Source organism: Falco peregrinus, chromosome 1 (genome assembly GCF_023634155.1).
Source record: "Falco peregrinus isolate bFalPer1 chromosome 1, bFalPer1.pri, whole genome shotgun sequence".
Classification (NCBI taxonomy): domain Eukaryota; kingdom Metazoa; phylum Chordata; class Aves; order Falconiformes; family Falconidae; genus Falco; species Falco peregrinus.
Window position 1 is genome coordinate 125,946,855 of NC_073721.1, and position 13,133 is coordinate 125,959,987.

Consider the following 13,133-nt stretch of genomic DNA (forward strand, 5'->3'; position numbering starts at 1 on the left):
TACAAATAGATAAATAATGCAGGGGGGAATGCAACACAAAAGGAATCCTTCTCAAAAAAAAAAAAAGATAAACAAGTACAGCTTCAAGAGTTCACCGCTTACTAGTGTTATCCATTTATCTTTGTTTGATACATTTTGTATCATCTTTTCACTGTCTTAAATATCATCAGAGGGATAAAATCATTAGTGTGCTAATCTAGATAGCCATAGTTCTAACACTGACCTAGGCTAATCTGCCTTTGCAATTTCAAGAACTACGTTTGACTCCTCTGAAAGTAACCTTAAATTGTAGTCTTGTAAGAATTCCAGAGCTGTATCCTTCACTCCTTCTCCTAATGAGGTTATGACCAAATGCTCATTATAATTGCTTTAGACTCCTTTTAATTTTCAAGCTTATTAATCATAAGAAGAGTTATTTAAAATTGCATAAATTAATCTTAGATTAAAAGCCCATCAAAGCCTCGAAACAATTAAGAATAAGTAGGATTTCCCTGGGGCAGCAAGTTTTATTTTAATAGTGTAGTCAGGTGGATATCAGAACATTGAAGTATGGTAGTGATTAATGTATGCAAAATTTAAATGAGAGTTTTTAAATGGCAAATCTAAATCACATATTGACCTAACTGTAGGCTTTAACTGCATTGTCTGTCATATATTTAAACTGTTTAGTAATCAACATTTTAATTACAGTGTATGTTAGGGAGGCCTTGCAACAAACAAAACTCACCACTTCCCGACACTCTGCGTGGAACTGTTTAGCAGGCTGGGGCTGTGCTGCTAGCTGCGCAGAATAAGGAATGAGGAAAGAGAGCAGAAACTTCAAGGAGACTAATTATACTTGATTTTGCTTATGGATGTGTTCTTGTCCCCGCTTCTTCTCCACCCAGAAAACACCACCAATCGATCCGGCTTTCATTCCCTCTTTGCTACCCTCACTGTTCTCTAGACAAATCGGTCCTTTTCTGCTCCCCGAGCTGGCAGAAGCTACAGGTGATGCCCTCATGAGGGTGGGAAATTCTGTGAAAATGTGACCTTGTGGGTCCTTCTGACTCTAGGAGTCCCTGTGCCACTCGCAGCTTTGCGGGCTCCTGCAGACCTACTGAAGCCCTTTTTCTTTGGCCCCTGCTATGGGTGATTTCGCTCTAGCAGCCAGCTGAGAACAGGCTGTCAGGGATGCTGAATTCCTTACCAAGCACAGCGAGCAGCAGTCCTTGCCCTGAATAGTCTCTGTTCTGAGGACAGGAACTGGGAGAGAGAACTGGGCCAGTAAACACTTGGTCCCAGATCAAACACAGCCATGCAAGCACATAAGAAAAGCTGGTACTTTATGTTTAAACATGCTCTGATTTGACATACACCGTCCTGTCGCTGCAGGTGCCACCGCATGGAGGAGACGACGAGGCTTCGTTTCTGGAGGAGAGTGTCTCTCAAAGCAAGGGTTGACCTTGCCGCAGCTCTGGGACACTGGGGCCATGCTTGCTAGACATGCATGCTCAGCCTCCCAGTCGCTGCTGTTTCAAGCACTTCAGGCACTCGCCCTTTTCTTTAAAGGGTTACCTCCCATGGTCAAAATGCATCCTAAAATTGCAAAAGTAAAACAAGAGATGCAACAGCCACGTAAATAGCATCTTGCAGGGTCTTTTTGCCCATGCGTATGTTCTCTGTCTCCATCTGTCAATGCGAGCATTTGAAGCCTTCACATTTTTTACCCCTCTCAAGCCTTAGAAGAGAGCGATGGAGGGAAGCCTGCTGCATGGAGCAGCCCCTGAGGAGGACTCTGACACCTTCTGTGCCTGTGAATTAACAATGTTTTGGGAGTCGGCAATGGAGTATTGGCCTGAGGATTCCTCGCTGCTATTCCTGGCTGTGGGAGCAGAAATGGGCCTTGTGGATAGCTAGCACAGATAATTAGAACAGCATTTAGTTTGGCTTGTCCTTGGAGGCAGGAGCTCTAGATGTAAAATCCTCCGCTACAGGAGGCAGTGGTGGAGTGATGAAATCTTACACGTGTTGAGGTCACTAGAGGGGGACACAGGCTCAGGCCAGGGCAATTTGGGTTACTCAGCACTTTGTGTTTTCAGGCATCCTGGGAAGATAGCACAGCTCCAGAGCTGAGATCTGTACTTGTCCTTTTGGAGGTCCAACTTGTGTTCCCATTAAACACGTGAATGGGCAAGAATTTCCCCTCGAGTATGTGCCCTCAGTTAATTACAAGAGCTGTAAATAGCATAGACGCATCAGTAGCAATGGGAGAACTAGCTGGGATAACTGCGGTGCACTGTTTTACAGCCAAGTTCTTATTTTCCAGAATTGCAGGGCTTGCGCTCCCTCAGCCAGCTAGGGATGAGTTGTGAGCCAGGCTTTTCTGATTTAACATTTGCATGGTGGCCATCTGATCAAGCTTGCCTTCGAACAAAGAGAGCCCTTGCATTGGAGGAAGGCATGGGACATCCCAGCTGATTCAGGAGCGTAAGTGTCATGATTTGGTCACGTTTTACGCTGACTTACTGCAGACACAGGCTGGAGTTCTGCCAGGTGGCTCTCAGATGTGATGGGGTGGGGTGGAAGTGGGTGCAGATGCAAACAAGCAGGTGGCAGGTGTCCTTCGGGCAGCGATGGAGCTGTGCAGAGCTGGGTCAGAGGATGCTCTTCCTAGGTCTCAACTCCTGCTGCCAGGAAAGCCTTACCAGTGTTGTCAGGGATTAGGGAATGGCAGGGAAGGGGAGCAGGTTTCCAGTTTTCATTTTATTCTTAAAAGGTGCCCCAGTGCTCAGAGGTGCCATGCTTTGTGCAGGCAGAGCTCTGTGCTGATGCATCTGATGCACCACGGAGACATTCGGTGCTGCAAAGCAGTGACGTGCTGTTTCTAATATTGCCTAATAAACTGCTGCATTGTCTTTTCCCTCCCCCCTTTAAAAAATGGCATCAAAATTGCATGTTAAGCAGAGAGTGAGCTTCCTTTAAAGCAGCCTGTAGCCATCAGTAATATTTATTTTCTCTGTTTGTTTTAAGCCTGTGAAGACTGTGGTTTCCTCCATAGTGTCCTGATGGAGCCCTGACCAGCAAGCGTGCAATGCCCCTAGCCCTAATGTGCCATTAATGATAGGTTAATGTACAGTATAATGTTTTTTGGACTATGGGTTCATTACACTTCTGAGTGCAAGGTCCTTCTGCAGAGCACCCAAGGTCCCATTGCATTATATCATGCAATAAAAATACCCTTTTCATATCACACGCTAATAAACTGTATTTGAAATGCTGTCTAAGGGCACTGCCATTGTCTTGATAGTCTGTGCCTGCAACAGTTGGGATCTTTTTATTATGGTTTTTGTTATGCTGAATTCAGATTTTGAAATGAAATGCATAATTTGTCTGTGTTTCTTTGTAATAAATGGAGCAGTCCTTTAACTGCACAGTCTGGGAGGATTCCTGTGAACGAGAACATTAAAAGGATGGCACTGTTGCAACCAGCAGCAACACTGCTTATTTCCTAACATACCTTGTGTAAGCATGAGTTCTCTTGTTGTAATTTCTAATTTGCCAGGTGGTGTGGTTACGTTAGGGTGTCATGTAGTTGTTAACATAAGACCTCGGTCCCTCTAATGGTGTCCCTCCTTCCTCCTCTGTATTCATAGGGTTTACATTAATGCCTGTCTCTGCAGCTTGCTCCTGGCTGCTGGGAAGACAGGCTTTCAGGATGTCGACAGGCAGCCCCCAAGTGTTTGCAGCTGCAGCCATAGCCTGTGCTGGCTCTGCCGGTTCTCCTGCCCGTGGCATCGAGCAGCGGAGGTGCTCCCTCGGACCACGTGAGCAGCGTGGCACGGGGCACCTCGATGGCACAGCTGGTGCTGGCCTTGGCTGTGCTGGACTGAAAGTCAAGTCTCAGCTCTTCTTGCCGTGGAGGAGAAATGAGGGAGGAAGGACAGCACCCCAGGAACTCAGCACTGCTTTTGCTGCCACCAGAGCAGTAGGAGATGCTGTGATGCCATGCGGGTGCCTGGCTGTGAGCCTGGCAGTAAGCGCAGCCCCTCCAGCCTGGCTGCAGCATGGGCAGGAAAGCCACGGCACTGCTCATCTCCCTGTGCAATCTGCTGTTCAGGCCACAGTTACCCCTTAGGTTAAGGGGATGCAGGATGATATACCCAGGTTCCTCCCCTTAACCTTCACATCCTCCTGCAGTGAGCAAGCACTGACCCTGGCATATCCTGCGGGAGAGCTCAGAGCAGGGCGTGCTGCCTTCCCCAACTAACCTCTCACTGCCCTGTGTCAAAAATGTAAGGAGGAGATGGTGTGGGTTAGATCTGGATGCACTGTCAAAAAATTCGGACCATTTGGGATTAAGGTTCCTGTCCATGCCCTCCCCGTTTCCCTCATGTTCTCTGCCCCAGGAAACACCACCCTATTATTTTTGCAGAATTACAAGGAAATTGGTGACTGACCAGTATTTCACATTGGGAATGTACTTTGTGGCCATCCTGGCTAAGGTTGGTAGCTGCCTATTTCACGAACCCTTTAAACCAGTCTCACAATAAATGCCTGCTTGTTTTGTGCCTGGAAAGTCCTGTGAAAATCACAGCAGCATTGCTTAAGGCATGTTTTTTATTGTCTGCCTGTCCTTTGGCAGTGTTCAGGAGCCTCAGCACTGGGGCTAAACCTCCTTGGTGCTATCCAAACACAAGTGTTCTGTAGTCAGTGGCAGAGGAACTTATTTACAGGAGAGACTCTTGTGAAGCTTTGATCTTCCCTGTACTGGTGTGTATGAGAGGCAGTGTAAACTGATACGTTTGCATTAGACTAAATAGCTCAAAGGATTCAGGTAGCCCAGGTTTGGGGCTGTGGGTGGTGCACAGGCTTTGTATTAGGGCTTGTCCCAGGGGAACTTTCATCTTCCCTGGACAGTTCATCCTCGCTCCTACCAGCAGTGCTGGCGAGCAGGTCTGGAGCAGAGCTGCATGTGGGCATTTGGTGCTGGAAAAGGCCCATGGGTCTGCAGTCCTACTGAGAATGTGATGTAAAGGTTGTTGCAGTGAGCTCTGGGTGAGTTATTACCAGAAACAAAGATTTCTCAGGCCGAAGGAGGAGGCTGTGAAAGCAAATTGCTGAATTTTAAGGGTAGGTAAAATTATGGAACTTTTACCCTTGAATAATGGCAATTTAATTGACTGGGCTAAATGATTGATGGTTTGTGAGCAATGAGTTTGAATTACCAGGGCTGTGTGTTCAGGGGGGCACTGCCCTTTTAATTTCATGTCAGATATTTAAATCATTTACATCACCCTCTGCGAGGTGCTCCCCTTTGAAAGAGTTAACCTGTCTGGTGGGACACTGCAACTTGAGAAATGTACCCTTTATCAAGAGAACGAGATGAGACAAGTTCATTTAAAAAGCCTGGTTTGTCATTGTTTATCTAATTTTCGGAGTTGACACAGAAAATTAGGCTGGCTGACACTCACTCTGGAGCTATCCCTGGCCCTGTCCTGCCTGACCTTTTCGACTCCGAGCTGCTGTGTGCTCCCAGCAGCCACTTCCCCCTGGAAATCACTGTGCAGCCGTGCATCCTACCGAGCCAAAGCCCTGGCCAGGGTGGGGCAAGCCAGTACGGGGAAGCTGTTCAGTGGTGGCTTTTCAACCTGTTTTCTGCTGCTTGGGTCTGCTGATACTGATTGCCAGCTATTTTTAAGGCTGAGTATTTAAGAGTTGTCAGGGAGGTGGTTACCTGCTTTGTAATGTACGTGCGTAGAAGTCTGAGCAAATGTGAAATGGGTGGGGATGGGATCAGCTTTGTCATGGAGACATCCCGCGATATCTGCGGGCTGCTCTCATGAGCATCTCTTTCCCTAGGATCATGCTTCTCTCCATGATGGTGCCTGTCAGTGTCGCAGTGAGCTCTTGCACGTTACTGAGACTGAGATGTTGGCTGAACCATCACTGGTAGGGCATGGACAGTCTCCATTGCAGTAATTTTGCTGAGGAAGGTTTAACATCAATCTCTTACTTGCCAATTCACAGTGGATGTAAGTGCCAGTGTAAAAGAGCTGTGCTCTCTGCTGTTAGCGTGCCGGAGAGCCGGGTGCAGCTCAGCACCCCAACTCCGCTGCTGCGCAGGGGGATGTGAGTGCAGGACTGATCTGTGCTGGAAGCCAGCCAACTTCCCACATCAAAAAAAGGTGGATGGATGCTGCAAAAAAAGGTATGCACACCCCACCAAGCAGAATGTAACCCCACCAGGGTGGCGAGAAACTGGCCACTGCAACAGAAAACGCATTTCAAGCTACTGCACATTTAACTTTCTTCAGTGTTACCTTGCAAAGCAAAATAAACTTATAGGGGAATATTGAAGTACAGCAGGTTGCTTGTGTTTGGTTTAGAACATACTGCTCAATGTTGAAGCCAGAGCTGGGACTGCTATTTGTGGCTGAGACACTCAGTGACCAGAGCTTATTAATAGTGTCCAAGCTGTTGTGACTTTCATTTTTTTTTTATTTCTTGAGGTGGCAGTTTATCCCAGCGCCATCCTGCAGCCTGGGCATGCACTAGACCTGGACTTGGTGCAGCTGCATTTCTCCTTCAGCAGTTTTGATTTTTACCTGGGTTTTTTTCCCTTGTTCCTTCCTTCGCTCCCTGTCTAATCTCTCTGCCCCTTCTCTCCACTCTCCCCTCCAAAGATACCTCCAGTGTAAGGTGCTGGTTTCAGAGGTGTGAATGTTTTGGACTGTCGGAGTTAATATTTGCAGTACTCTGGATGCCTGGAAAGGGGGGAATGGGGGACTAGATGCTGAATAGTGGCAAAATGCAGAGAAGTTGAAGGGTACCTTTACAAAGAAGCTGCTAAGAGCAGAAGAGACTGCTGCTGGTGCAACCACGGTAGCTGGAGACTTTGGAGGGAATCTTATGTTTTTCCCTGAGGCATTTCTAGATGGTAAGCCAACCGCAAGTCCCTTTTACGTAGTCTGTACTGCGTTATCACTTCAGGTGTTGCTGTAAACAGAGGCCAAGGGCAAGTTTGATGGACTTTGTTGTGTTCTCCACAATGCTGTATTTGCTCTTTGATAGGTGTTTTTATTGGAGTTGCAGACATGAGTGCAGCAGGCAAGATGCTGCTAAGTGAGATGTGGTCTAGCAAGGTCAGGTATTAGAAGCAGCAAAGTGGTTTTGCTGTAGACTTCAGCACAGGCTGTCTGTGGACATTATACATCCTTGGGCCACTTGTGACCTCCTTGCTTTCGGTGCCTGACCTGAACATGCCACAAGCTGTCCACCAAGGTTTGCAAAGATGGATCCCACTTGACACTGTAGTCTTAGCTTTGGTGGAAATCTCTGTTGTTCTATTCCCAGTTTAAAAACAATCAAACAAAAATCCAAACAAAGGAAAAGAGCCAACCACCAGATTCTGAAAAACAGCTTCTAGTAAAACCATCCCTTCAGCCGGAGAAAAATCCTCACTAGAGCAATATAGTCTAAAAACACAGGAAATGTAAAGTGTAGTTTCAAGTTAAACTTATTCCTAGGGAGAAAAGTGAGTGTGTAAAACCCCAGGCTTCAGTGGAATAACCTCACAAAACAAAGCAAATAGGGTGAACAGCATGGCTAGCTGATGTTTTCAACCTTGCATAGCCTGCAGTTTCCCTTTGCATGTTGTGAGTAGCTTAAATGCAAGGATGTATTGGGTGTGAGATGTCTTCCTCAGCGGGGAGTCTCTCTGTCGTAAAGGAGATTCATGGGAGAAGCGGACTGGCTTTAATAGCTGTTTTTTAATTGCCCCAATGCATCTGCTCTTCCTTGTCTGTGGGCTCTTGATTGTTTTTCCCTAGTTCTCACTAGTGTCCTTGACTGTTGTTTTGTTTAAGAGGCAAAACAGCTACTTCTAGGCTATCTTGCTTATAATAAGCATTTACCTTACTCTTGCACCTTTTGCACCCAAAAATACCAAAGTGCTGGGCAAAATGCGCTTGCAGTGGTTCTCGCAGCACTCTTGTGAGAAAGCAGAATCTTTTATTCCCTTTTTAACCGTGAGGCTGAGGGAAATTAAGAAGCTTTGTGAAGGTCATGCTAGAAAGTATGCAGCAGCTTGGGAGTAAACACCAGGACTCCTGTCTCTGGGTTCCTGATCATGCCCTCTCCTGAATTGTTTTCACAGGTAGGAACCAAGTAAAACCAGGAATATTTCAGATTGCATTTGTTTAGTAAAACAGTGAAACCCAAACGTGAGGGATGTCTGGAGTAGGAGGTTTAAAAACAAGAAGGTGCCGTCTTTCTTTAGTGTTGTTCCTGATGTTAGACATTCAAGACCAAAGCTAAAGATTTTTAGTAGCCAGGTGTTGGAAGGAAAAAGACGTCCATATGCTCAGTGCCGCAAGCATCTGTGTACTTAAATGCATCATTTTAAGATCATCCATCTTCTTTTGGTAGCATTGAACTGTCTGCTGCCATCCTCAAAGCTCTCAAATGGACTCTGGTATCTCTGGATATATTGTTCTTCCTTGGTGGACCATTTTCCAAGCAATGACTGAGTGTGAGCACCCGCACATCTGCCTGGATGGGAAATTCAGAGCTCTCTGACAAATTTAAAGTGGCTGTCTGCAGCTAAGAATGTCTGAAAGGAAGCAATTTGCTTCAAAAAATTGAATATTGGGGGAAAACATCTATTTTTTTAGCAGTTACAAAGAGCAAATTCAGGAAGGTTGATTACAATGGCGGGTACCAGCTGCCCACAATTTCAAAGGCCTGGAGGTAAAACGAAGGGCTTGCAGCTCAAGCCTGGTGGGAAGCACTGGCAAAACTGAGAAGGGGAAAGCAACTTCTTTGAACTGGCTTTGTTTTGGAAACCTGTAATCACACGAGCGTCGTGCTGCGCCCTCCAGTTTGCAGGAGTCGGGTGATCTTGTGTCTGCAGACTTCGGTGTCTCAGTGGTTGTTCTGTGGAATGTGCACATCCGTGCATTTGGATGCAGGAAAAACTCATGAGCTTTCTTCAGACTGCAACAGTGCCGTTTCTGTCATAGCTTCACCCTAGTCACTGTGGTGTCTTTCAGATTCTGTAGACTTTGGCATGGGGTTTTTTTCCCCCCTGTTTCAAATCTGAGTTATTAGACTGAGCAGGCCGAAGCTTTCCCTGGGGGAAAAAGCAGGGCAGCCATGGGGTGAGAGCCTGCAGCACGAATGAAAGGCATTCCCAAAGGCTCTGTATGGTTTGTGCCCAGTAAATAAAGAAATCCAAGAAGGAATGGAGGCCACCAGCCTGACCTGTTTGTGCTGATACTAGAGAGGAAACCCGTGAGTGCAGCTTCTCCCTATCCGGGCTGAAATACCGACTGTTGCTGCGACAGACATCGCAGGGCAATGGCATCTTGCACGCCTGGTACCAGCACGTGCTCTGCCTGTCGTGCAGTTCTTGCACTTCCAGATCGTTACAGTCCTCTGCATCATGGGTTTTGCTCTCATGGTTACGCCATCAGCGGCTGAAATTATTCACATACTCACTGATGATCAGCAGTTTGTTGGGAGGTGACGGGGGTATAGTTGTTGTGAGTTATCTTCTCTCCTCCGACGTCTGGCCATGCTTGTAATGTGGTTCCCAGCATAAACCTGGGCAGTCTTTTACACTCTGATGAATGGACGGGGAAAAGTTTCATTTAAGTAGTTCCAGAGTGAAATCTGTTTCATAGCTGAGAGATTAAGCCACTAAATGTCTTGACTGGTGCAGCTGTGTCTCCTGCCACCTCCCACGGCATTAGCTTACAGGCAAACTTGCTTTTCCTTTTTCCCCACCTCTGGTGTCTCTCCCTCACCTTTTTTTACCCATATCCTTTCCTCTTAATATACCTCTTGTCTCCAGTCTGTGTGCTGTACCACCTCAGATCTCACTAGTTTAATTGTGGGAATTAGTCCTTCCAGCGGAATGGAAATGAGAACCGACTCCCAGGATCTGTCAATGAGTTCATGTTTGCGTGTTTATTAGCTTTGTCTTGCCTCTTACTGTGGTGTTCCTCCATCTACATGGAGAAGGAGCCACATTGGCACATTTTCCCACTGATCAGGGATTGCAATGTGAGAAGAAACAAAGGCCAAGTCACATGCCATCTCTGTGGGCAGCAGGGACCTCTAGCTGCCCGTCCGGGGACCCTGCTGGCATGGAGATTGTGACGTGTTGGTTTTCTTCTCGGAGCTTCAAACACAAGGTGGCAGAGCTCATGGGCACCTCTGCTAATCCAGGCAGCAGAGCAGCAGCATCTTTCCTGCCTCTGGGCCAGGACCCTTTTCAACTGAGGTCTTGGGTGCCAGGAAGCTGCTGAGATGGAGGAAAGATTTGGGCTGAGCTCTGCTCCCTGGGTGGAGGCTCAGGTCACGATGACTCGTGCGTTGCCCCTTCCCTTCCTTGCATTGCCCCTGCCCTGCGCTGCCTTTCCCAAAAGCCTGTTAGAGGTGCAGCCAGTGTCCCACAGATGCACGCACGGAGCGTGAAAGCTGCTGTTGTACCAAGTCCTGGGGTCATGGCAGGTGGGGGGGCCCGTGATGCAAAGAAGCTGAGGCTTTGGCTGTTCAGCAGCTTTCAGGGCACCAAAAGCCAGTGCAGTGAGATAAAAGATTTCTTCTCCTGGTGGACCTCTTGCTCAACTAAGTTGCTCCACCAGAGTATTCCTTCTGTCCTTCCTCAACAAGGTTAACTGGGAAAGCAACTGAGCTGGTCCCAGTAAGGTCTGAAGAAGGTCTGCACATCTCAGACCTTTCTCTGAAAAGTTCTAGCTGAGATTTCCAGCCATCCCAAAGAGTAGAAGCAACAGCATCTCACGCTTCCTCCATAATTCTCATAGATAATGGCATATTTTATTCCTGTGGCTCCTGCGTTTGCTGGCCCTGGCCCGCAGAGTGTTTTATTGCTTGGAGCTGATGCCTTGAGGATTTATTGTGCTCTATTTAGCCCAGTGCTGCTTCATTGCTCTGCTCGGTGCCATCCTAACCCAGCCGACCACCGGGCTTTCCAGGCCCCACGTCAGACCCGTGCTCGCTCTCCCTGCGCCGATTGCTGTCGTTCACCGCTGCGGCTGGCGTCGGGCTGCGCGCGCCGGTAATTCCCACATGTACGTCACCCTCCCCAAAGGCTCCCTGGCACATCTACTCTGATTACTTTCAGGCGTTGTTTGCAAGAGCTATGAAGTTTAGTGTTGCAAAAACTGAGCTGCTTTTGAGTGATTTGGAGTAGAGGTTTTCATCATCTGTGATGGTTTCTCCTGGCGATTGCTTTCTTTCAGTCATTTATGTAATTGCGGTACTTGGTTTCCTGTGGATTTTTATACTTCATTTGAGATTCATCTGAAGATGGCATGTTCCCATCTCTAGGAATGTGGCCAGATTGAGACATGAGCTGCCTAAACTGGCTGCTGAAATTGCAGGCCATATTTTTGTTTCATCCTGAGATGCTGTTCTGATTTTCTGAGGTGTCTAAGACACAGTCTTCCGGTGCCTGCAGTAGCCGTATCATTCATGGCCGAGTATTTTATAGTTATCCCTCTTTCCATCATACTTAATTCCCACAGTAGCTTCTCATGATAACCTGTTACACTTGGGTGATATTTTCATTTCTATATCAACTGATCACTCCAAATGACACGTACTAGCACGTATGTGCGTGAACAAATCCCTCTTCTTACGGAGGCTGCAAGTGCTGCAGAGCCTGGCGCCTGGTCCTGCTGCATCTGCAGGCATGGAGCTCAATGGCCAAGTAACAACAGGAATTTCACACTTGCAGGGATATTGGGGGGGTTTCCAAGGTAATTTGTAGAACCGTACATTTAAAGGATGCCTGTACACAGGGTAAGGCGTAAGGTTTGCACTGATAGAAGTCAAGGACACAGATGTAAGTGAGTGGTGGCATTCGTGCAGCCGCATGTTTCGTTCAGTCTCTGCCCCGCAAATGATGTAGTTCACGTTGCAAACACAGACTGCCCTTAGCTTTCCTTTAGACAAAGGGGAGTGTTATGTCAAAGAGGTGCACAAGGGGGCTATTCAGGAGAGAAACTTTAAAATTAAGAGATCACAGAAAATTAAGAGGTCACTGACCTTTACAAGCAGACTAGCAGATTAGTGTTATTGTCAGGATATCTTTTTTTACCAAAATGTCATTTAGAAGTTCGACAGCCTGGCAGGCCATCCTAGAAAGGAGCTGGTTCACAACAGAATGAGTTAATTGAACATTAAAAAAAAAAATTAAAAATCAGCGTTTTCAAGGAGTGCTAGGCTAAGGCCTCAGTAAAGAGTCTGAGTTCCCCCAGCCCTCCCTTCTCTGTATGAACAGTGTATGTGGATAATATGGATCCAAGAGGAAGGTCACTGGTTTGAATCACTGGTTTATTGCATTTTTATGACTGTAACCACAGAATGTTCCAGTGTATTTTAAAAAAAAAAATTAAAAAAAAAAAAACCAAACAAATCAAAAAACACTTTTTCGGGTTTTCGCAGGAAGGGTTGTGTTTACCTTGGCTAACTCTGCCTATCCCACGTTCCAGGGCCACCCATTCATCGTGCAGTACAACGATGGGAATGCAGAAGTTGTGTCCATGTGGGTGTGCAGGATGCTTGAGGAGCGGCGATCGACCCAGGGACCACAGTGAGCTGGGCTGGCTCACAGTGCAAGACAGCAGCCCATCCTGAACTAGCAGCACCAGCCCTGCGCTTCGGACTCTCAGTCTATCTGGATCATGTTTCACTTAAAATATTTTCTAGAAGCATCAACAGAATCTTTCAGGATATTTGTTGCTGCCTTTCCTTCACCACCACATTAAGGAATTTTCTTCCCACATTTCTTCTGTTGCTGAGCAATTTAATGTCCTCAGATTATCTTCAGTTAAACTGTACACAGCCTTAAAGCAAGTATTTTATATCTATATTTTTTGTTATTGAATGTATTGTACATTTCCTGGCTCCAGACTATTTTTTAACTGTTAAGTCTTTTCCTGTTGTACAAATGACACGCTGAGTGTTCAGAGGATTTCGTAAGGGGTTGTTGGCTGTCTTTGAGTGCAGGCATCCACAAAATGCTGGGTTTAAATGTAAAACAAAAGCAAACAAACTAAAAAAGAAGTATCTGGACTTGGTTATCCTGCAAGGAGGCAAGGGATTGCTCTTCCAGAGTAAAA

General features: G+C 46.6%; 1 protein-coding gene across 4 annotated transcripts in view; it reads left to right on the top strand.

Annotated features, from left to right (window-relative positions):
* The window catches only part of MAP2K5 (mitogen-activated protein kinase kinase 5), a 140,839-nt gene extending 127,930 nt beyond the window's left edge, over positions 1-12,909 (top strand). For all 4 annotated transcript variants that reach the window (XM_013297336.3, XM_027783355.2, XM_027783356.2 and 1 more), the window contains one exon: positions 12,504-12,909. In XM_013297336.3, the coding sequence (XP_013152790.2) occupies positions 12,504-12,608 (105 nt within the window). In that variant the 3' untranslated portion in view covers positions 12,609-12,909. The remainder of the gene's footprint in view (positions 1-12,503) is intronic.
* Positions 12,910-13,133: the final 224 nt, after the last annotated feature.